The sequence below is a fragment of the Apium graveolens genome, chromosome 4 (assembly GCF_009905375.1).
Source record: "Apium graveolens cultivar Ventura chromosome 4, ASM990537v1, whole genome shotgun sequence".
In the NCBI taxonomy this organism is placed as follows: Eukaryota; Viridiplantae; Streptophyta; class Magnoliopsida; order Apiales; family Apiaceae; genus Apium; species Apium graveolens.
The window spans coordinates 306,946,437-306,970,511 of NC_133650.1; the positions used below are offsets into that span (position 1 = coordinate 306,946,437).

The 24,075-nt window shown below is 34.7% G+C and overlaps 2 protein-coding genes across 2 annotated transcripts; both read left to right on the top strand.

Annotated features, from left to right (window-relative positions):
- The first annotated feature begins 14,145 nt into the window (after nt 1–14,145).
- LOC141717302 (uncharacterized) lies at nt 14,146–15,278 on the top strand. The gene is made up of 3 exons (XM_074519385.1): nt 14,146–14,282; nt 14,399–14,451; nt 14,895–15,278. Exons 1-3 carry the CDS (start codon nt 14,219–14,221, stop codon nt 15,015–15,017), a joined length of 240 nt encoding a protein of 79 aa, XP_074375486.1. The 5' UTR covers nt 14,146–14,218; the 3' UTR covers nt 15,018–15,278.
- Nucleotides 15,279–16,931: 1,653 nt separating this feature from the next.
- On the top strand, nt 16,932–24,036 carry LOC141721560 (uncharacterized). The gene is made up of 6 exons (XM_074524512.1): nt 16,932–17,076; nt 17,190–17,314; nt 17,419–17,553; nt 21,865–21,972; nt 22,360–22,431; nt 23,717–24,036. The coding sequence occupies exons 2-6, from the start codon at nt 17,192–17,194 to the stop codon at nt 23,879–23,881; spliced, it is 603 nt and encodes a 200-aa protein (XP_074380613.1). The 5' UTR covers nt 16,932–17,076; nt 17,190–17,191; the 3' UTR covers nt 23,882–24,036.
- Nucleotides 24,037–24,075: the final 39 nt, after the last annotated feature.

Sequence of the window (24,075 nt, forward strand, 5' to 3'; positions counted from 1 at the left end):
CATTTTAACTTGATTTAACGCAAACCCTAATTGTAAATTGAAATATGAAAATATAATATCATGTAAATAGGAATAAGTGCGATTATGATGTATGGGAAGCGGAGCAGAGTTCATAAACCTAAACAATAGAATGATATCAAATTTAACATTGTATTGAGCGTGTAAACCTAAATACTTAGAATGATTGTTACATTTATTGTAGTATCTTGTTATGGTATCGAGCGCGTAAACCTAATTTTTTAGTCATAATATTTATTATAGTATATAATTTACTTTGACACCGCTAATTTTAGTTTTATAATGTTAGAATTTATTAATCGTTTAACCAATTTATTTCCCTCGATATGCAGTAATCAATTTTAATACATAATGAAACCATATTAATCTTTGATTTAAATGTTAGAGGAGCAAAAAATAGGGTTAGTGATGCTATCTTACATCTGAATTTAATTTATATATAATATTTCTCTTCTAAAATAAGAGTTATTTTAATTTAATTTTGGCCAAGTGAAAATTTCATATATGAATGACTATTTTTTATACCGTTATTTCAGGAAATCTACCGAGTCCAATTGGCAATATGAATTGCTATTTCACGTTAATGTTTCTGCTGGTTGCTAATATGAATCTGGCGTGTTATTCATGTTTGATCTAAAATGATAATAATATTATGTACGAGGTTCTTTTTGATTTGGATTCCCGTTCTGATCTTAGTTTTAATTATAATTTCTATATTGGCTTTTAAAGTTAACTTTGTACGAATCTAGTGTAGGATTGATCATGGAAAATTTGTGGAAATTCACTAATTTTGCTTATTATAAAGTTTTTCTACAATATAACAGATGAAACAGGCATTTTCGATCTTGTAAAAATTACTCTTTCTTATAAAAAAATTGTTGGTATGTAGAATCTGGATTAAAAAATAGATCACTAGAAATTGCTCTTTATTTTTTAATTATATTTATCTCTCTTCCTGCATAAACTTAGATGTGCATATGCGTATATAATATGATTAAAATGGATCAAGTACGGCCTACACAAAATTTGGAGTTGGGTTTTGCATTGGAGATAGTTGTCCAACTTATTTAGAAGGCCCACAATTGATGAGGCGGCACAAAAAAAATCAAATTTTAACATGAGAGTTGAGCTCCTATACTGCACTTGCTCTAAGAGCATCTCCGGGAATACAAAACTAAGGTTGTCAATTTATCAATAATATTAATATATTATTAAAACGAGGAAAATGAATATTAAAACGAATATGACGTATTTATATGGATACAAAACCCTATTTATTAATCTACAAGTTATTCATATTAAAAATCTAATTCAAATTTTAGACCCATTAGTATCATTTAATTTTAAATTCTAATTTTTATCTAATTTTAATCCCATTTATTCAATTATTCTATAATTAATATCAACCTAAAAATTATGGAATATTACAGTATTCTTTATACGCCTCAAAACTTTATACAAAATGGGTCATTTAAGGTAAATTGTGAATTGGGCCACCTGGACATGGTACATAAGAAAATAAGAAATTAAGAAAAAAAAGCTTGCTCTGGCGTGTGTGTGTCAACTACCGACTAGAAACTAAGGGTCACTCCTACAGAACCTATGACTGTGGAGGAATTGTTTCATGGTTGCAGGCTTCCAAACACTCAATTAAACATACAAGTTAAACCTTCACAACTAATATCAATGGGGTTGTCTAGTGTTTTGAACTAAATGAATCTGAAATGTTTTTATTGGTGAAATTAATTTAAATGCGGGGTCCATCAACGTTTATGATGAAAAGTACTCCACGTATTGCTTGACGTAAAATATATAGTGGATTTGTTTCCGTCTTTTGTTGAATCTTTTTCACGGCTCGATAGATAATTTGATAAACCAATGATTTTTCCGTGTTTCAGAAAACGGTTAACTAACATGTTAACTAATCGATTACAATAAATTGGATCAGATTTTGCAATTTTTTCTTCTGCAGTACCTCGAGACATGAGTGTGAAGGGGGTTCAAGAATCCTTTTTATTTTTTATAAGGGCTAAAATCAATTATTTTGGCTTTTTTACTCCATATTGTAGGGTGGATCTCGAAAGATATGAAAGATCTCCCTCCAAGCCATGCATACGACTTTCATCGAATACGGCTTTTCGCAGAATTCTATATGTATCTATGAAATCGAGTATGGAATTATGTTTACTCACTTTAAATTGAGTATCCGTTCCCTCCTTTTCCTGCTAGGATTGGAAATCCTATATTTTACATATCTATACGATTTAGTCCTTGAGTTTTCGAAATAGTGTAAAAAGAAATGTTTTGAATCATTGCTACTTGAGTCAGACCTGTTCTAAAAAGTCGAGGTATTTCTAATTGTATGTTAACACGGACAAAGTCAAGGAAAACTTCTGAAATTATTTCAATATTGAACCTTGAACATATAAGAGTTCTGAATCGAATCCCTTTAGAAAGAAGATCTTTTATCTCATGGTAGCCTGCTCCAGTCCTCTTATGAAACTTTCGTTATTGGGTTAGCCATATACTTCACATGTTTCTAGCGATTCACATGGTATCATCAAATGATACAAGTCTTGGATAAGAATCTACAACGCACTAGAACACCCTTGTTGAAAATCCTTTACTACAACATCATCTAGTGTTCCTCGAACAATGTGATATCTCACACCGAGTAAATCCTTAACCCTTCCCCCTCTTACTAAGACTATAGAATGTTCTTGTGAATTATTTCCAATACTGGGTATATAAGCAGTGATTTCAAATCCAGATGTTAATCGTACTCTGGCAACTTTACGTAGGGAAGAGTTTGGTTTTTTGGGGGTGATAGTGGAAAAGTTGACAGCCTTACAACAACTCTACAGAATCGTACATGAGATTTTCACCTCATACGGCTCCTCATTCCATTCTTTCGAAGTCATTGGATCAAATTAAAATTTGACACATCACTTCTTATTGTATGCCCATGGGCACATCATAGAAAATTCGACTATCAATTTGGCCAGGAATGTGTAAAAAAGTATGAGACCTCCTCAGTTTGACAGATAAATGACCAACCTCTTGGATAACTTCTATGCAGTAACAGTGTTGATCCAGCTTTGACTTGTTAGGGATGCTCATTGTATCCTACATTCTTAGGAATGTTCATTGCATTGTACATTGTCCTTAAGTGGAATTGAAATTATATTTTATTTGGATATATACATCACTCACGTACACTTATCTGTACTCCATGTCAGATTCCTCGTTGGTCCAGGTGTTAACAGCTCAAACTCCCGTTTAAGTCATAACGTTTCTGTCTGGTCAAACGCCCGCTAGGAATGGCATTGTCATTACCTGCGACTAGTGTAGTGCACATGAGTTCTCGGTAGCTTCAATGAGTTTTTGATATCCGCTCTTACACTATGCTCCCGAGTTGAGAATAGGAGAGAAGAGAAAGAATAAAATTGGAAAGATTAGGATGGAAGGGAACTAATCATATATCCAATTTTTCAATGATCCAAAAATACCTATATTTATTTGCTTTTTACAAGCATCGTGAATTTTATAAACTCAGCCTCTCAGTCGGGCAAAGGTTATTGGTCCACCTTCTTTTCCTTCTGCTGGGAAAATCAATAACCAGGTATTCATTTTACAAATTTCAAATTTTATACTCCGTGCATACTTGTGTGTATAATATATAACATGAACCTGAATTCCATAAAATTGTTTGTTTTGTTGTTATTATAACACACACATATACATGTCCACGTTTGTGTGAGATTTAATTTTTTCTAAAAAAATTAGTCAATTTCTTTTGTTAGTATCGATCATTGGTTATCGTTTTGTATATTATTAATATGACATAGTTGTTTAATATTTATAAGGATGGACACAGCTATATTCGAGAGGGTAGGTAAACTTCATCGTTGGATACAAATGCGGCAATTAGCTGCTACTCAACTACTTTGTCTTGTTATAAAATTTATCGTGCATCGAAAAAAATAGCAAATTAAACATGTAAATGTGCCTAGTAGAGAGTTTAGATTGCAGAGAGAAAGAGTACGAGAAGAAGTGATGGATGACCTTTCTAATCGTGCTAAATGTCGCGATACAATCCGTATGAATAAAGAAGCTTTTTTAAAATTATGTAATATATTAGTAAATGATGTAGGCCTCCGACCAACCCAACGAATGTCGGTTGAAGAAAAGTTGCTAGATTTTTACATATAGTAGGTGGTGATGAGAGATATCATTTTATTTCTTGGATATATCGTCGATCTTCCTCAACCACAAGTAGAACTTTTCATAGAGTTCTAAACGCTATATTACCGGTAGAGGATCGTTTTCTGCACCAACCTAATGGACAAACTATTCCGCCAGAAATTTACAAGAAAAAAAAATATTTTTTCCGTATTCAAGATAATTGTAACTTGTAATACTTATAGTATATTTAAATCTTAGCAAACATATTATTATAAAATAATTCTATATATTTCAGGATTGTGTCGGTGCCATTGATGGAACACATGTCCGTGTTAGAGTGCATAACAAAGATGTACAGAGATTTCGTGGTCGGAAGGGATATCCGACAATAAATGTATTGGTTGCATGTACCTTTAATTTAAAGTTTACATATCTTTTGTGTGGTTGGAAGGCACCATATCAAATTCAAGAATAGTAAAAGATGCATTGTCTAGAGACGACAAATTAATAATCCCCGATAGTAATGATTGTTATAAATAGTAAATGTTAGTCATACCTTTTTATTGTATATATTATAATTCTTATTTTTTTGTATATAGGTAAATATTACTTAGTTGATGCGGATTGATTGCTCCATTTAGAGGTGTCCGTTATCATCTGAAAAAGTATTCGACTCGTGGACCTCAGAATCCAAGAGAGTTGTTTAATCACCGTCATGCATCTTTAAGGAATACTATTGAACGTGCATTTGGTGTTTTGAAAAAAAGATTTTCAATTATTAGAAGTACGACTGAGCCATTTTATTCGTGTGAAACACAATCATACATATTTCTTGCTTGTTGCATCCTACATAACTTTTTACAAGTTAAAGATCGTGATCTAAAAGTTGAAGAAGAAGTAATGAAAGAGTTAGAAAATGAGGATCCTGAGATAACATTTGTTGCACCAAGGGAAATGAGTGAAGATGATGTCATTGCTGATGTAATAAGAAATAAAATAGCAAATGCTATGTGGACCAATTATGTAGCATATCAACAAGAGAATGAATTAAATATGAAGGAGTAGATGTTAATTTTGATGAGATGTTTTGTTAAGATTAATCCCAGACATTGAAAAAGAATTTGATTTTTTTAACTTTTACAAGTTTAATTGTGAGAATTGTTTATGTATGTGTTTTTAATTTTAGTTTTTTTTATAGATTATGTTCCATTCCTTTTTTTCCATCTATTCCTAAAATTAGCATTGTTGTATTTATTTAACTTTGTTGTGATAATGTTTACCAGGATAGTAGAAGTTATGTTTCATTTTTTATTTATTATAATTATCATGGTACTTGTTAATCTTTATAATCTATTCTTATGTTATAACAGATGGGCCAAAAAGTGAAAGAATGAGATGCAGTGAAGAGAGAATAATTGAAATGGACTCCTGTCATGGACAATGTATTTATCCACTCCATGTTGAATCAGCAATATGAAGGCCGCAGGATTAACGTAACTTTCCCTTCTCAAGCTTATGTTAATATGGTATCTGAGATTTAGCAAAAATTGAACATAGAACTGAATAAAGATCACTTAAAGAATTGTTTGAAAACTCTGAAAGATCACTCCTCCCAGTGTTATAATTTATTTCGTGGAGTAGGCTTGAGTGGATTTTCTTGGAATTCAGAAACAAGGTTGTTTGAAGCGACAAAAGATGTTTGGGATCAATTAATTACTGTAAGTAATTAGTGCTAGTGATTGATGCATTTTTTTTAATTGTGGTGCTAGTGCTGCTTAACTTTGTTTAATTTTTAGGTAAAACCTGATGCTCTGAAGTGGAAAACCAAACCAATTTTAAACTATAATGAATTAGAAGAGTTATTTGCTAAAGACAAAGCGACATGTGCTGGAGCTGTAACAGCTAAGAAGAAAAATAAGCGAAGAAATAGTACAAGTTCTGGGGACTGGACAATATAAATGATTTAGTAATGGTGAACAATGTTAATTTGGACAGTTTAAATAATGACAATGATGTTCAATTTGCGACAATTACGCCATCTCCGCATGAAACATCTAATAGTACAGGTGAAGCTAAGGGTAAGAAGCGTAAGTGCGAGGAGGAGGAAATTAATACAGGAAAGGAAAAGAAATATGAGGAGGAAAAAGACGTAAATAAAAAAGATTATGACTTCCTTGGAAAATGTTGCAGGTGCTATAAGGTAAGGACACACTATACTTAAAGAAAGCAACATCATTCTAGAAAGGTATCGACAACGTGTTTATACAGAAGAAGAAATTTATAAAGGGTTGGAAACTATCGGTTTTGATGAAAGTAAACTCTGCGAAGCATATCTTTTTCTCGTGAAACATCCTGAAAGTGCAAGGGCAATGTTTGGATGTCCACTTCAGATGCGAAAGAAAATTTTAGAGAAAATGATGAAAAAACAAAAATAAGTTCATTATTTCTTTTTTTTAGAACCTTTTAAGAATTTTATATTTTTGTAGCAGACTAGTATTAGAATAATTTAGGACTATCAGGTTTTGATGACTTTTGTTTAATTTTTCATTGTCTCTAGTCATTGTGGTGTATGGAGCTAGAACTCATCTCATTTTATTTTTGATATTTCCCTTAATGACAGTAATGTGATTTGCAACAGTGTGTTACTGATTTTTTCGCTGGTTGTTTTTTGCTACGTATTGGCTAATTACTTTGCATTTTGGTAGTTTTTTTTTTCCTGAAATATTGGGATATCTGAGTTTTTTGAGAATCTCATGCACTTAAATCAGTACTGGGGTTCAGTCTAACAACTAAACCTGATATCTTAACGATAACAGGAGACTTGGTCTGGCAGTTACAGCAGAAGGATAACATCTTATCCCTTCCTTTACTGACTCATCTTTTACTCACTCTAATAGTTATCTTGATTACATTTGTAGATATGTACAAGGTAGTATATAAAAAGCACATCTCTGTAATTCTCAAAATCAATCAATACAATTTATGTTTACACAAAACCTTATTATGGTATCAGAGCTGTATTCTGCACTTAGTCTCGCAAGGACATGGATAACTAAATCATCGTCTATAACAGGGTGTCCTGCAAGAGCAAGTTCATCAGCAGTTGAACGTACATCCTTGAGGTATTCTGCAATAGACCTGGAGTTGCAAGGATTGTCATGAAGATGACTTTTCAGAGAGATGACTCTTGATCTGGACTTGTTGGCAAAGAGTGTGACAAGTCTGGTCCACATTTCATGAGATGTTTCCGCGGTAGATATTAAAGGTTGAATTGTTTCATGACATGAACCAAGAATAACATTTATTATTACCTTGTCCTGCCGATTCCAAATAGAGTAAAGAGGATTCAGTTTTCCATCATTCAGGAGTCTTGCTGGTGAGTTCAATGATCCATCTATATAGCCAAAGATATCCAGACCTATGAGAGCAGAGTTGAGTTGCGTGCGCCACACCAAGAAATTGGATTCAGTCAGTTTGGTAGGGAGGTGTGTCGGAGCATTAATGTAGACAATAGTTGTGTCACTTTAATAGCTGTTTCAGCGTTGTTTTGAGTGCTGGTTGCGCCTGTCATAATATGTCTTTTTAGGCTGCCAAGAAGATATATGTGGTAGCTAGAGATGTGAGTGATGAGGATCGATTTAGGAGGCGCATCGCACCATGTCACTAATGATCCGAACTCATTCACGTCATACTCTGACTATGGCGGTCCAGACGAAATTCTTATTGGTAACGGTTCAGGATTAAAAATCACACACACTGGCACATCTAGCCTTTCATCATGTGCTAAAACTTTCACCTTAAATAATGTGTTGTGTGTACCTTCCTTAAATCAGAACTTAATTTCTGTTGCAAAACTTTGCTCAACTAATCAAGTCTCTGTGGAATTTTTTCCTCTTCAATTTCAGGTCAAGGATCTCAAAACGGGGCAAATTCTGTTGCGCGGGGAGAACAAAAATGATGTGTATTATGCTATTTCGTCAGCTACACCTCAACTGAATAACACTCAGCTTTCCACTCTTGAGTCGTGGCACAGCCGTCTTGGCCATCCAGTTTCTCCAATTCTTAGGTCCATTTTATATTCAAATGATCTAGCTAGTTCAATTCATGTTTCTGAAATTTCTTGTAATTCATGTTATTGCAATAAAAGTCAAAAACTGCCTTTTGGTGTCTCCTCAATGACTAGTTCGAAACCATTAGAATTGATATATACAGATGTTTGGGGACCTGCAATTGCATCAGTCGATCAATTTCAATATTATATATTATTTATGGATCACTACACAAAGTATATATGGTTATATCCTATGAAAAAAAAGTCAGATGCTAAGACAATATTCATTCAGTTCAAACTGATTGTTGAAAAGTTCTTTGGACTACCCATTAAATCACTATACTCTGATAATGGTGGAGAATATATTGCACTCTTACCAACTCTAACTTCACTCGGTATTTCTCACTTCACTACACCACCACACACTCCTGAGCATAATGGCCAAGCTGAAAGTCGTCACTGTCATATTGTACGTACAGGTCGTACATCGTTGCATCATGCTTCAGTCCCGTTAAAATATTGGTCTCATGCATTTCTTGCAGCTGCCTATCTTATTAATCGTATGCCAAAGAAGTCTAAACAATTTCAAAGTCCATATGAATTACTCTTTGGCAACAAACCAAACTACTCAAGACTTCGAGTATTTGGATGTCTCTGTTATCCGTGGTTGCGTCCATATACAGCATCTAAACTACAACTAAATTCAGCACCTTGTGTTTTTCTTGGGTATTGTCCAAATAAATCTGCCTATAAATGTCTAGATGTTAGCACAAATCGTCTATATATTTCAAGACATGTTAGGTTTGTTGAACACATATTTCCGTTCCACAACACATCATTTTTGCGCGGAACAGATTCTAGTTTGCCTTCCTTGACCACATTAGAGAGCATTTTTCAACCTGGAGATGTTTTAAGGGTTCCTTCTGTGCAACCTGATGCAAGATTAATACAACAACCTTCCATGCCAGAACATCAGTCGCCACTACAAACAGCGGACGCTACTTCAGAAAATTCTCCACCTAACAGCTCCAGTATTCCTACATCTTCAAATTCTGGCTCCGCTACTTCGTCACCGCAACATAATCATTCTGCAAGTACTCACGTTGATCATACTTCATCACTTCAGCAAGAGGCACCACCACAAGTGCAAGCTCATGCTCCAAGGACGACACGTCCACGTAAGCCTAACTCCAGGTACTTTAATGACCCATTTGTTAATCATACTACGATTCATCATATTCCTCAGCCTCTTGAACCCACCAGTGTTACGCAAGCACTCAAGGACCCTAAATGGCGGCTTGCCATGTCATCCGAGTTTGATGCATTAATTCACAATGGCACCTGGGATTTAGTGCCATATACAAATCAGAATGTGATCTCTTGTAAGTGGATTTTTCGCATTAAACGTAATCCCGATGGGTCTGTTAACAAATACAAAGCTCGACTAGTTGCCAAGGGGTTTCAACAGCGTCCAGGAATAGAAGATTCAGAGACTTTCAGCCCCGTCACCAAGCCTGCTACTATCAGAATAATCCTTTCTATTGCCTTGTCATGTGGTTGGCCTCTTCGACAATTAGACATTAATAATGCATTCTTGAACGGGAATCTGGATGATGAAGTGTATATGATGCAACCCCTTGGATTTTTGCATCCTTCAATTCCAAATTTTATTTGTCGTTTGCGTAAAGCTATTTATGGTCTCCGACAAGCACCACGGGAATGGTACATTGCTCTTAAAAAAATTTTTTTAGAGTCTGGTTTTAAGAACTCTCTTGCAGATGCATCTTTGTTTATCTACAATAATGGTGGGATTATCTGCTATTTTCTGGTTTATGTGGATGACATTGTACTTACAGGAAATAATTCTTTGTTCTTAGATAAATTCATATAACAACTTGACCAAAGATTTTCTCTTAAAGATCTTGGCCATTTAAATAATTTTCTGGGTATTGAAATAATTTCAACTCCTTCTGGTTTATTCTTATCTCAAGCAAGACACATCCTGGATTTATTATCTCAATATCGTATGGATGGTGCCAAAGAAACAGCTACTCCTATGAGTTCTTCCACGCGACTCACTCGTGTTGATGACTCAGCCTTTGTGGATCCAACTCCGTATCGTCAACTGGTGGGTGCATTACAATATCTCTCTGTAACTCGTCCGGACATTTTTTTTGCTATAAACAGATTATCTCAGTATATGCATTCACCCTCTGAGTTTCATTGGAGTTCACTCAAGCGTGTGCTTCGTTATCTCAAAGGCACAGTTCATCATGGCTTATTTCTAAAGAAAAATTCAGGTCTAAATCTCAGTGCATTCAGTGACTCAGATTGGGGCGGGGAACTTGACACTGGTCGGTCTACAACAGGCTTTGTGGTATATCTCGGCTCTAATCCCATCTCCTGGAAATCCATCAAACAAAAATCAGTTTCTCGCTCATCAACTGAAGCTGAGTACAAAGCCGTCGCTAATGCTGCTGCTGAAATGTTCTGGGTTCAGAATCTACTATAAGAACTAGACATCAGGCCTTCAACTCCAACAATTTTTTGCGACAACACAGGTGCCACATACTTATGTTCAAATCCTGTATTTCATTCTCGCATGAAGCACATCTCACTAGATTATCACTTTGTCCGTGAACGAGTCAGCAACAAAACTCTTCGAGTTAGTTATGTGCACACCAAAGATCAGTGGGCTGACATACTTACAAAACCACTTCCTCGACAAGGTTTTTTAGCAATCAGGTCCAAGCTTGGAGTCACCAATGGAGCCTCCATCTTGAGGGGGCGTAACAACTAAACCTGATATCTTAACGATAACAGGAGACTTGGTCTGGCAGTTACAGCAGAAGGATAACATCTTATCCCTTCCTTTACTGACTCATCTTTTACTCACTCTAATAGTTATCTTGATTACATTTATAGATATGTAGAAGGTAGTATATAAAAAGCACATCTCTGTAATTCTCAAAATCAATCAATACAATTTATGTTTACACAAAACCTTATTACAGTCAACAACAACTTACAATGCTTGGAGTTGCTAATGATATTGGTGAAAATGTGGGGATTCTTCCAGGCATAGCCTGTAACAAGTTTCTGCCGTGGGCTGTTTTGTTGGTTGGTGTTTTTGCATCTTTCTGCGGTTATGGTGTTCTTTGGCTTACTGTTAGTGGACTGTTCTGTCCTTTCTGTTTTAGTAGAGAAATTTTACATTTTGACCCTGATGAATTTATCCAGAAATGATTCTATCCCTGTCAACCTTGTAATACCCGTTCTGTAGAGAGATTTTATGCTGATATCTTTTATGTAATGATATGGCTATGTGCCCATTAGTTATCTCAGAACAATGTATATCTTAGGGATTAGTGCTGCAGTATTCACAGAGGTGTACAATATGCTTCTTAATGACTCAGCTGCAGATCTGTTGCTGTTTATGGCTCTGGGTATTCCCATTACATGTCTGGCAATTATGTACTTGATTCGTGCATGTACTCCTGCTTCAGAAGTGGACTCGTCTGAGCACATTTACTTTCTTTTTGCTCAAGCTGCGAGTATCACACTTGCTGTGTATCTTCTTACAACTACGATACTGAAACATGTATTATATCTAAGCAAATCTTTATCCTACATATTAGTTGGCATCATGGTTATCCTTCTAATGTCTCCTCTTGCTATCCCCATCAAAATGACAATATTTCCTGCAAACAATAAGCCTATTCTTTGCTCGGGAACTGCAGATCCAGAACTTTCGAATCCTGTTGCTTCTGATCGATGTGTTGGGAGGTTCTCCAAAGCAGAACTGATTCCACTAATAAGCTTAAATGAGACTGCCAGAGTCAAACCAACCTGATGGCTTTACCTACAAACAAAATTAAAATTTTACAAAAGTCATGATTATTTTTTGTATGTTACAGTACAAGTAATGGAAGTGTAGCAGGCTAGAAGCTAGTTGGTTATGGTGCAATCAGATATGATCTGGCCTCTAGAACGAGTGATAGGGCTAAGGTTAATTAAATAAAAACAAGTATTTATTTTTTCAAGGGTATTATAGTAAAGATATGAGATTTTCTTTCTTTCCGTCCTTGCTCAGGAGCATACGAGTGATTGATTTTCTTTCCAACTCAGGAGCACATGAGTAATTGATTTTCTTTTATTATTTCTCTTCTTTTCTCTTCTCTTCCCATCGGTTCTCTTCTCGTCTTTCTCAAAATATCTTGGGAGCACAATGTTAGGTTTAAGGGACCGCTTTAATATTTAACCCATAAAACAACCAACTTGACCGGCAAAACTTGTTAAAATTATCGTGTATATCATATGTTAATGGTATGACTCAACTTCTTCATTCTGGACAAGCTGGGAAAAATAGCATTTTGTAGTATACATTACATGCTGTTAGTATAGACCAAAACACAGGGTACCCATAAGAACCCCTCGATTAAACTTAGATTAAACTTGAGATAGGGTTGTTTATCTACTGGATCCCAACCAGTTGTACAGGTCTAATCTAAAGATAATTTTTTTCAAAACATTTATAAAGATACGCGTTACAAATTCTTGAAAATCATTCATAATGCACAATTCAATGGCTGTAGTGATTTCCTGGATTACGAGGTGACATATACCACTATTAACGCGGTATCAGCTGGAGTGTCATGACTGATCTTTAGAGTTTTTAAGCTAAAATTGTTGGTAATGGAACATGACTATATTTATTTTGGTATGCATTGCAAATTTTCAGAATACAGTTGTTAGGTATATGGGTTGAATAGGGAGTGCCATATTCAGCAGTTGCCTACTAACATGACAACTGCTTTTCGCAGCACTTAGTTATCATTATCATTCCTTGATGGAATTTCGTCATCTGTATTTTGAACTCATGTTCGTTTAATACAATTGAATTTTCAAGCGCAATGATGAGCAAACCGGAAAATGTACAATTTACGCATGTTTGAATTAGATATAGCTTTTTGCCATTTTTGACATAATATCAGAGGCTACTGCTGCAGTTTCCTTGTGTTCTTTAATTCTGATTATTTTCTCACTTTTAGTCTTTCACTAATATAAGCTGGCTGTTTATATCTTTCTTTGATTTCCAAAAGAGGTTTAGTAGGTTAATTAATTATGTTTCTTAATTGAACCCCTAGGGGCATCATCATTTGGGGACATTTGTTGTCTACCAACAGCAGCTGATTATGTTAATCTTGTGTGTTAATGAATGATTAGAACAATTTTCTGTAAAGGGGCTAGTTTATATATAAGACTCTGCTGCATTGTCTACCCTTTTGGTAGTGCTCCTACTAATTAATGGCTATTACCAAAATTCAACACTCTATAGTTTCATTAACACTGATGTCATTGTTAGGCCACTGTCCATTTTTGTCTGCTCTCACTCATCTTGCAAAAATGACAAAACCAAAATAAAATAGGATCTGTTGCACTGTAGTCAACTAATACGAGCACGGACCATGAATATCTAACCGTTTTATATAGAAATAAGGGTAAGACTGCGGAGATCAGAACTTCTCCTATGTTATGACGATACAACGCAGAAATTTCAGTCTTATGCACAAGCATTGGAGCACTGTGGAGGTGAAAATTTAACACAGGGTTTATTAGAATGCAGATAAAATTAAGAGATGGCAGATGTCAAGCTGAAAGTGGAAGATCTGTTTGAGCCATGCAAGATTTCTGATGATGCTAGTAGGTGTTGATCCTGTTTTTTGATGGAACATAAAATATGGGTGCAGTTGACTTGCAAAATGTGGCTTAAAGGTATTGCATTTCATCATCATTGTTGTTTACCTATTGGGTAAAATGCACCATCACTACATGCAGCTCTCTTTAAATTACACCACTTTCTCTCTGCTTCCTGTCTAAGATAAAAGCCGCTTCATTCCTCCATTTTGTACCCATCACAAAACCTTAAGTTCAACCCTTGTGTATTGCAGAAACAAACACGCCATGGTTTCTCGAATCAAGACTTCTCTTCTTGTGTTTCTTCTACTCTTTGTTTACTTGTCTCCAGGTAATTAGCAAGTTCTGAGAATCCTCTTGATCTTCTCACTTTTACGTCCTTTTTAAGTACTAAAACCAACCAAGAACTTTACAAGTAATGTTATTTTTTGTTCTTCACTTTTTCAGGCACTGTCAATGGTTTCAGTAATGGTACAAGATCTATCTACCCCGTTCACCAGGTAGATGAAGATGCATGCAGTACATTGTACTTTATTTGGAGATCTCGGAAGTGAAAGCTAAAGTAGAAAGCCAACAAAAGATTATACATTATGAACATAGGATTTTAAGAAACTTATGAACATAGGATAAAATCTTAAATCATAAAAGAGTTTGATACTCCTAAGTACGTACTCACGTAATTTACATGAGTACGAAGAATTTTTTAATGTAAATGCATGGACTATTGTCGTAATTACAGAATTAATTTAAAAAAGTACAACTGTACCATTAAAAATACACTATATACTCAGGTAAGCCACCTAATTACGTACTTAGGGGCATTTTACTCGTCATAAAAACATAGCACTCTTGTATAGTTCTATGCAAATTAGTCAAAACACTTCATACAATTTTTAAAAATTCGAAAGACTGAATATGCTAATTGCTTTGTTTCTTTGTGAAGGACGGGAGTTTGAGGGTGAACTCAAGGAAGCTACTAAGTCATGAAGTGTCGGACTATGATGATGCCGGAGCAAACACTAAACATGATCGGGGTAGGAAAGGTGGCAGCGGAAAGAACCGTTGAGTTACCAACTGAAACTGAAAGTGCTATTATTACAGCGTTTTTGCTGGTTAATGAGGAAACATTTTATTATCGTACTGTTTCTAAAGTACCGTGTTGGTACTTCATGAGTTTCTGATCTAATTTACTCCGCAATCCTTATATTACATGCTATATTGCCTTGGTACATTCATCTTGAATTCTATTACCAAAAATAAAGAAGGGAATCTTGTCAAGTATAGAAATATTGAATCATACCTAGTGCCCGTTTCCATTTGGATTACAGGATTCCAACTCCGTTAACAAAGATGAGAATGAGATTTCAAGTTTCAGTAATTAAAAATGCTGCGGTGCAGTTTGTGCAATTTACATTTATTGCCTATTAATTGAATGCTTAAAAAATGAAACATGTTCTTGGCAGATATTTGTGCTTCTTTGGACATGTAGTAATTAACTGGAATAGGAGGATAAAGATGGTTCTGGTTGAATGTGTAAAGAAGAAATTATAGAGCACCTGGCAACTAAAAATTGAGAACTGGAGAACAGTAAGTAACAGCAGTGACATGAAAGCACGAATGAAGCATTATTTTAATAACTAATATTTGTAGTCTAGGTTACTCTGACCGGAATACAAAGCGCCGGACACCATACATATAGTGTGTCTGACTTTAAAAATCTAAAAAATATCCTATTTTTTGGACAGGAGTATGAATGAGTACATGATATATTCTAATAATAAATAAGTATATCGAGTTAGTAATCTAAGAATAAAGTATCCACAAAACTTAAATAAAGTTCAATTTTATAAAAAAAATTACGAATTTGGCATATCCCGATTTATTCTCATTATCCCTTTTTTTATTTTTCTTACACATTTATTTTAAATATTAAATGTGAGTTTGTGACTAATATTTATTCAATAAATTAATCAATATAGCCATGTTTCGGTCAAAGAATCCAACATGAAATAAATGTCGTGTTCTTTTGTCCAGTGTCTAACATGGGTACTACAACCTAAATAGAAGAGACTAACCTAGCTTGTAGTAAGACAGAGTGGGATCATATTTTTTCCATGTCTCTTTTCTTTACATAATTTTAGTATATATTAAATTAATATATTTACAAAAATAACTTAAGGTAAATCTAAATAATAATTTTAAATATAATTTACCGCTATTGTTTGATCTTCATAAAAAAAGAAACCAAATCAACCAGATAAATATGTAAATACAAATGCAACTTTCGTTAATAAAAATTAAAAAAAAATCATAAACACGCTTACTCTACAAATTAAAATTAAAATTTCCCGATTCATTAATATATCACTCACAATTTTTATATAATTTTTTAATTTTGACATGCATTTACACCTATTCTCATATGGTTTCATTTAACTATTACAATATCTTAAATGGGTTGTCTATTATCTTTTTTTTTTCTCATCTCCAATATCTTGTAAAGATTCCTATTTAACATGATAAAATTTTATTTGTTTAATTTATGGTTGCATATTCATTTTCGTTTAGAGATATATGGTTATTTTTCTGGGCGTGCATATGATTTACGATATGATATACAATACTAAAATTATAATATTAATCAAATATAAATATTAGTACTATAATGATAAATTATACATTTTATTTTTATTAAAACTTTTAAAATGAGCGATGATATATAATAATGAAGTTTTTTTTATAGCATTATTCTACCCATCCAAATCGATACAAATCGATCCAGCCCGACCCAAACCAATATATAACGGGTAGAGTTGGATAACAAACTTATAATTTATTAATTAAGTTAAATAATTCCAAACTGATTCTATGGAATTGGGTTATAAAATCATATCCAAACCGACCAACCCGACCCATGGCCATGCCCGGTTCCGACCAGGGGTGCAGCGACCTATCACTTATCAGGGTAACGAGGGTGATAAAAAATATTCCCAAGAAAATAAAATGAAAGTAAACAAAAAAAAGTAAAAAGAGTAAAGCATTTTAAGTTAAAACCTTACTCTAGAACCCTCGGTGTCTTCCCCCAACTGAACCCTAATTCAATTTGTCACCGTCGATCCTCTCCGGTAACTCTCTAATTCAATTCACTTTAATCCTCAATTCATCTTTTTATGCTGTACACACTTAAAAGTGTTCCTCGATAATTTATTTGTTTATCTTTTATTTGGGTGTGAAATAGGGATGGCTTTTATGCATTACTGTAGAAATGCGCTCCGTAAGGGCTCCGAAAGCGTGTTACATCACCCTATTTTGTTTTCTGCTCAAGGCGTTCGGTATCGAAAACTGGAAGTTATTCTCACTACTGTGAGTTTTTCGAGTTTTCGAGTGCTTGTCAACTGTTTGATTAAATGATTTAATTGAATGTGTGTTAGTGTGTGTGTGTAATTGAAGTGTTTTTGTTGTTTCAGAGTATTGATAAGCTAGGGAAAGCGGGAGAGATTGTGAAAGTAGCTCCGGGGCATTTCCGGAACCATCTCATGCCTAAGTTGTTGGCTGTGCCCAATATTGATAAGTTTGCTTATCTCATTAGCGAGCAACGCAAGGTTTTTTTTTCTGGTTTTATATGGGTTGTATGATGATTAATGCTTAATTGACATTTGTCGTTCTCTTTGATTCTGTTTGTTTTATGCGATTTAGATGAATTGAATTGACTTAAATGAACTTGTTTGAGATTTGATTTTGTGACTTGGAAAATCCGTAGGTGCCATGAGATGAGAGACTACATGCCTGCTGTCTATATGATTTAAACGATTGTACATGTCAATTTATTAAGCAAATATTGTTTTGTCAAGAATCTTAGCTTATTAGTGCTTTGTAAAGTAAATGTATTTATTGTTGTGCACTAGCAAATAAAATTGTTCTATAGATATTGATTTTTTTGCTTTTGAATGGTTGGTAATTGTAAGTGATAACAAACACATGTTGTTTATAGATGAACAAGGAAGAAAATGAAAAGAAGATAAATATGTCACAATTGTATAACTGTATTCATTAAAGTGCTACATTGTTGATGAATTCTATATAGAAATGAAACTAAGCGGGTCTTTATAAATAGCCCAATGCCTACTCAAGACAAAGACCAAACTACCCTTGTATTTTTATTCCTCAACACTCCCCCTCAAGCTAATTAGCGAGAACAAAGTGAAGCTATTAGCTTGGAGATATAAATTGGTAGATTACTGTGCGTCTCAAATGTCGCAGCAGCATGGCTTTGCATAGGAGCTACCAAAATGCGGGTTAAAAACATGAATGTCCCAACTCAGTTTGACTACCATTTGTTTGATATGCACAAGTTTCCACGGAGAGGATGCATTACCTCAGATAGCTTGCTTTCTTCCAATTATCTACCCCCCATCTTCAGCGTTCCTAGGACCAAAATGTGTACTTTGGAATTGTACAAGGCCTGAACAAGGGTGGAATCAAGACTACGACATTTTTTTTTCTCAAGTGATGACTAAGACGACACATCCTGGCTTTGCTTTCTATTAAGGGATCCTGGCTTTGATTGCCGTTAGAGGTATCCTAACTTTGCTTGCCATTAAAGGATCGTCTTAACTTTTACACGTCCTGGCTTTGCTTTCCATTAGAGGAGCCTGGCTCTTTTTAGCCATTAGAGGTCTCCTGGATTTGCTTTGCCATTTGAGGACTTGTTTCACATTTTCACATGTCCCGGCTCTTTTGGCCATTTGAGGACTCCAAATCATTTCTCTCTCGATCTCTATTCTTCCTTGCCAGCCATTTACAACTGCTTTCAAGAGGTTTTTCAAGGGCTCTGGCCTGCCTCAACAGAATATGGTGATAAAATTGTCAACCATTTACAACTGCTTTTAAGAGGTTTTTCAAGGGCTCTGGCCTGCCTCAACAGAATATGGTGCCGGAATTTAAATAGAGATTCGAGGCACAGTTATAGCAACTTGATTATGCAAGAGCTATTTACTTTCAGCAACTTGATGATGCAAGCTAAGCTGTAGAATTAGCTCGAGTATTTGTTCATTCTGCACATTTCAGAAGTGAACTCTCAGCTTTCAATTAACTCAAGAAAACCTGCAAATTTATTTTCACATACCCTGTTATCTGAACATTCATTTCCCCAGTATTTTCCATTAAGGATTTAGAAGTTGCCTCTGTAAATAATCCCTCCTTGAATGATAAATCAAGTCCACCATTCTCAAATTTCCTCCAGAGCTGGCAGTTTACTCTCCTATTATAATCTAGGTCCTCGGACGCATAGCTGTTTGAGAATGCAGATTCAACAGAAAAATCATACTCGGCAAAAACCTCACATCCATAAAACGACAACGATTACTAAAACGTAGAATGACATGCTCCACATTGTTGTAATCAAGATTCCATTCAATCTCATGCTTCTTTAAAAACCCAATAAACAACAAAATTATCCTCTTAATTCTCACCGACAATGCATGAAAATAACAGAGAATGAAATAAGCTTACCAATTAAGCGTAGTTTAGGCATTGTATCAAACAGGTAAAGTACAATAGCTAACAACACAGCTCCCCCGTCAAAAAAAACCATATAATGAACCGCAAACCTCCCACCGAGGTGCAATCAGGGTGGTCCGATTTTGAAGATGAAGATTTACACAATCTGAGTTTGAGAGACTGAACAAAGAAAATCTAGGTTTTAGAAGAAGAAAATGGAAAGCTGGTGTGTTCATTCAGGTTCTTTGCGTAATCTGTTGTAAGGAAAGAAATCAAAGGCCTCCAGAAACGAAAGCTCTGATACCATGATAACAAACACATGTTGTTTATAGATGAACAAGGAAGAAAATGAAAAGAGGATAAATATGTCACAATTGTATAACTGTATTCATTAAAGTGCTACATTGTTGATGAATTCTATATAGAAATGAAACTAAGCGGGTCTTTATAAATAGCCCAATGCCTACTCAAGACAAAGACCAAACTACCCTTGTATTTTTATTCCTCAACAGTAAGTTAATGTTTAGACTGAGTTTTAGTTCTTATTTGGTTTGAACTATGAATTCTATTATATTTTCATTTGCAGGACATATCACAATCTGTTCAAGATTAATTGTGAGTCTCAGAAAAAACTTCTTTGGCTCTGTTGATGTGATCTTAGTATCTAACTGAGACTGAGGTTATATTCTGTGTACAAATTGTGGTCGCTCTTTCTGTTAGAGCATCTTACTGTGAAGCCACCCCTAGCTCTGCAATTAGGATGTTTAAATATATCTGAAAAAATAAATACAATGATTTATAAAACCAGTACTCGTTAAAAATATGTTGATAGTCTCATAGTCTATGTCCTCTCTACACTTCCTGACAGTTGTGCTCATAAGAAATAGCATTGACGCGTACTTGAACAATTAAAACGTCATTTGCTAAGAAACCTTTGGACTGGTCATGTAATTTACTCAGTTCCAGAAATTTTCTTCTGATCCTGCTAGTAGTTACTTCACTGAAATAGTCGCTTCCTGTCAAAAGAATGTTAAGATATCTTATGTATTCTGGCCGTAAATCTTAGACTCCTTTATATATACTTGAATGTAAATTTCTTACCTTCTTTGACTATGTCCCTGTGATTTAACTGGTCTCTGACAACAAGCGTGTCTTTTGCGTACAATTTGTGGTCACCATTTCTGTTAAGACTTCTGAAATTTAGGAAGCCACCACTGCTGCTGCTGTTGGAGCTATTTGTCCCGTCCAGTACGAGGCCCAAAGCCAACCACTTGTTTACCCATCTTGGGTAAATTATCAGCTTCCTAAGAACAAAATATTGTAATAACAATAGATCACTACCAAATCATGTGGACTAAATAGCTCGGCTACATAGCAAACTGACACAACAAATCTTTATCAAAGACGCCTGGCTATCATCTGACACCTTCTGAAGCACAAAATCATTTTGTAACCATACAAAATACTCAACAGATACAAAAGACACATAAAAAAAACTTGTAGAAGGATTCTATATACTGAAGAGGCAATGCGAATAGCTAAACTATGCTTATTAGGCGTCAACTACTTTTAACAGATTAGAGATACAAGTGTGATACTTGCTCTGCAAATTGTCATGTTGCATGCTTGTGCTCCAATAGAAGTGCAATTTGCGTTGGATGTACTTGGTAACTAATAATAAACTTCATGTAATGGCCAATATATAGCTTACCATTTTCTTTCTCCGGCTAGGAAGGGATGTGAGTAATAGACTTTGCTGTGCCTCTTGGAAAAATTATCAAGTTTCCATGTGAAAAATTCTTCGTCATCTGGTATATTAACATTTGACAGACTTACGATTGTCTTGCTCACACGGTTCTTTATAAAATAGAGTTCTACATCAAACACACAGCTAATGTCATCTTGTAGATATCCATTGGAAGTATCAGAAAATGAAGTCACCAAGATGAACTCTGAAATCCCATAAATGAAAGTAGATATTGATGACGGCTGATCCGGTATTAATGCCCATCTCATGCCTCAGACTCTTTCTCAAGCACATACAGATAAGAGGAAATGGTACCAAGGATTATGAAGGAACATTTTAGAGTGTGACTTCGTCTCTTTGTGTGTGTGTGCGCGCGTTGTACGAGACTGTGAAATGCTCGTTGGTTGCATTTCATCTATAATTGTATAATGTAGTATTAAGGCTTTGATGGAAGTTAAGATGCACTAATTGCTTACCAAAATACTGGTTCTTTCATCTTAGTTTTTCTGCTTGTATATGCATGTTGTGAGGTTTAGCAGCTAATAAAATCTTTCCCGACTTATTTCTGTTCCTGTTATGAACTTTCCAGTTCTTCTACAAACGTTTACCGGATGTAATTGGATTTTTGATACATTATTAAATATATATTTGCATTTGTTTTTAATAGCTCTACCAAACTGAGGAAGTTGAAGAGGTTAAAGTTGTTCAGAAGACCGAGGACGATATAAATAAAGAATACCTGACAGCAGCAAAACGTCTGGATGATGCTAAGCTGGTTAGCGTTTATTTTTGAAGTCTTAAATACTGATCTTTATTTGGCATATTATCTGGGAAAACACTTTGTTCTTATTTATTTACAAGTTATTAAGTTATGCAATTGAACACGATTACCGTTTTCCTTGCTATCTGGGAGGGTTGTAAATTTGTAAATATATGTGCTCTTTATGTGAACTGAATTAATCAGAGTTTTCTCCATACTGCTGCTTATATTAAATTACACTTAAAAAGTAGACCTTACAGTGTATGGAGTAATGTATGTATGGATGGTTGACTGCCTTGCTAATGCTTAGTTGCTGTGTTTAGAAGTCCTACCTTATTTAGCTTATGACGATTTCAGCATCATATTTCTGATATTATAACATTTGTTGTAACTTTTGTTAAGGTGTTGAGAAGGTTTATTAAGATTGACAATGAAATACGAGAACCTGTGTCGAAAGAAGAAATCATTGCGGAGGTATGTCTTGTGTTTTTTTACCATTTGTTTTTATACCTGTGGCAAATTTGTTGCTCAGGCTATGTTTGTTCTTTGATCCCCTGATTTTAAACCTTTAGTATTTAAGTTTTTTCTGCTGAGTTTTAATTTTATTCATCTACTTCTCCCTTCTCAACTTTAGACCAATTTATAAAGTTTTCTTATACATAGTTAACAGGAATTTATACCCTTAATCATATTAGGCATGATGGGTTAGCAAGTCAGTGTGACACTAGTCACCAGCTGTAATTTATCATTGTTTCTTGTTCATATGAGAAAATAATCTTTTATTGAAATAGCCAAGTAGGTGATGGAGTTCAATTTTATTGTTTTGTCGATCTCCCGGCCGTTGTATATTTCAGTTTATACTACAAACTACTCTTCGAGTTATGTCATACTCTACTTCTTTATGATTTTTGGATGCAAATGTTTTAAATGTACAAGTTGCAGGAATGTGGGCAATGTGTCTTTTAGTATAAACACATTAGTCATTACTTTTTCCGAGTTTTGGAATGTGGAACAATGATTTGGTAATTAAAGTTTCATCCCACGACAAGGATAAAGTGCCTAAATCAGGAGTAATTTATAGAAAGTGTGATACAGTTATGGAGTTTCAAAAACGTTTGCGTACTGGATAGATTGATCGACATGGATACTGAAAGTTGAACACAGATGAGCATGGCTATATATGACTGATGATTGAGGTTGTTCCTCCCAACTTCAATCATAATAGTGAATGATGTATCTGCTTCATATGATTTCCTTGGACTTGCGCCACGATGCTTCTCCACTTGGTACCTTTTAAAATAGAGTAATAGAACTTTAAGGCGAATCTCTATTTATATCAGTTAGGTGAAGACAATATTAGTGTTTGATGTAGGACAATCCGGCAATACTTAAAGAGTATCAAATGCCTTGGAGATTGATAAAAAAAAATCACTGCCCCATGTTTAATCCCTAAATATTTTCAAATCAATATTTAGAAAAATCTGATCTATGACCAACTTCAATCCACCGGAGGATGGACAGGATAGCATCTTTAGTTCTTTTAGTGCTTCTTCTCATGTCAATTAAGCAGCCATTTTTTTTAATTAAATAATTTGGAGAACAACGTGCTATTTAAGATTTGCAAATAGTTGAGTATAGATATGCGGTAAATTTCATTTGGAAGATGACTGTGATTCAGCTGGTTAGTTGTGTATGAGGATAGTCTGTGTAATAGTTTTATAGGTAATGTTTTATGTTTTAATGTCTTGTATATTGACAGGTAGCAAGACAGCTATGTGTCCGCATTGCCCCCGAAAACCTGCATCTTCCAACTCCTTTGTCATCTTTGGGGGAGTTCGAGGTGCCACTCCTATTACCGAAGTCCATTCCTTTGCCAGCAGGGAAGGTCCAGTGGACACTTGATGTTAAAATCCGCAGAAAATAAACTGATCAAATTTGCATGACATTGTCAGTCATGCAGTGTAATTGTTGGTTGATCACATTTAGTTTTGTGCGAAGGCAACTTCAGAAATATGAGATTGGGTTTGTTGAGAACTTTAGTTTCATTTATATAAAAAAGTCATTATGATTTTTGAACAATTCATCGTGTATTATTTCGGAGTCCATGAATCATTTAGG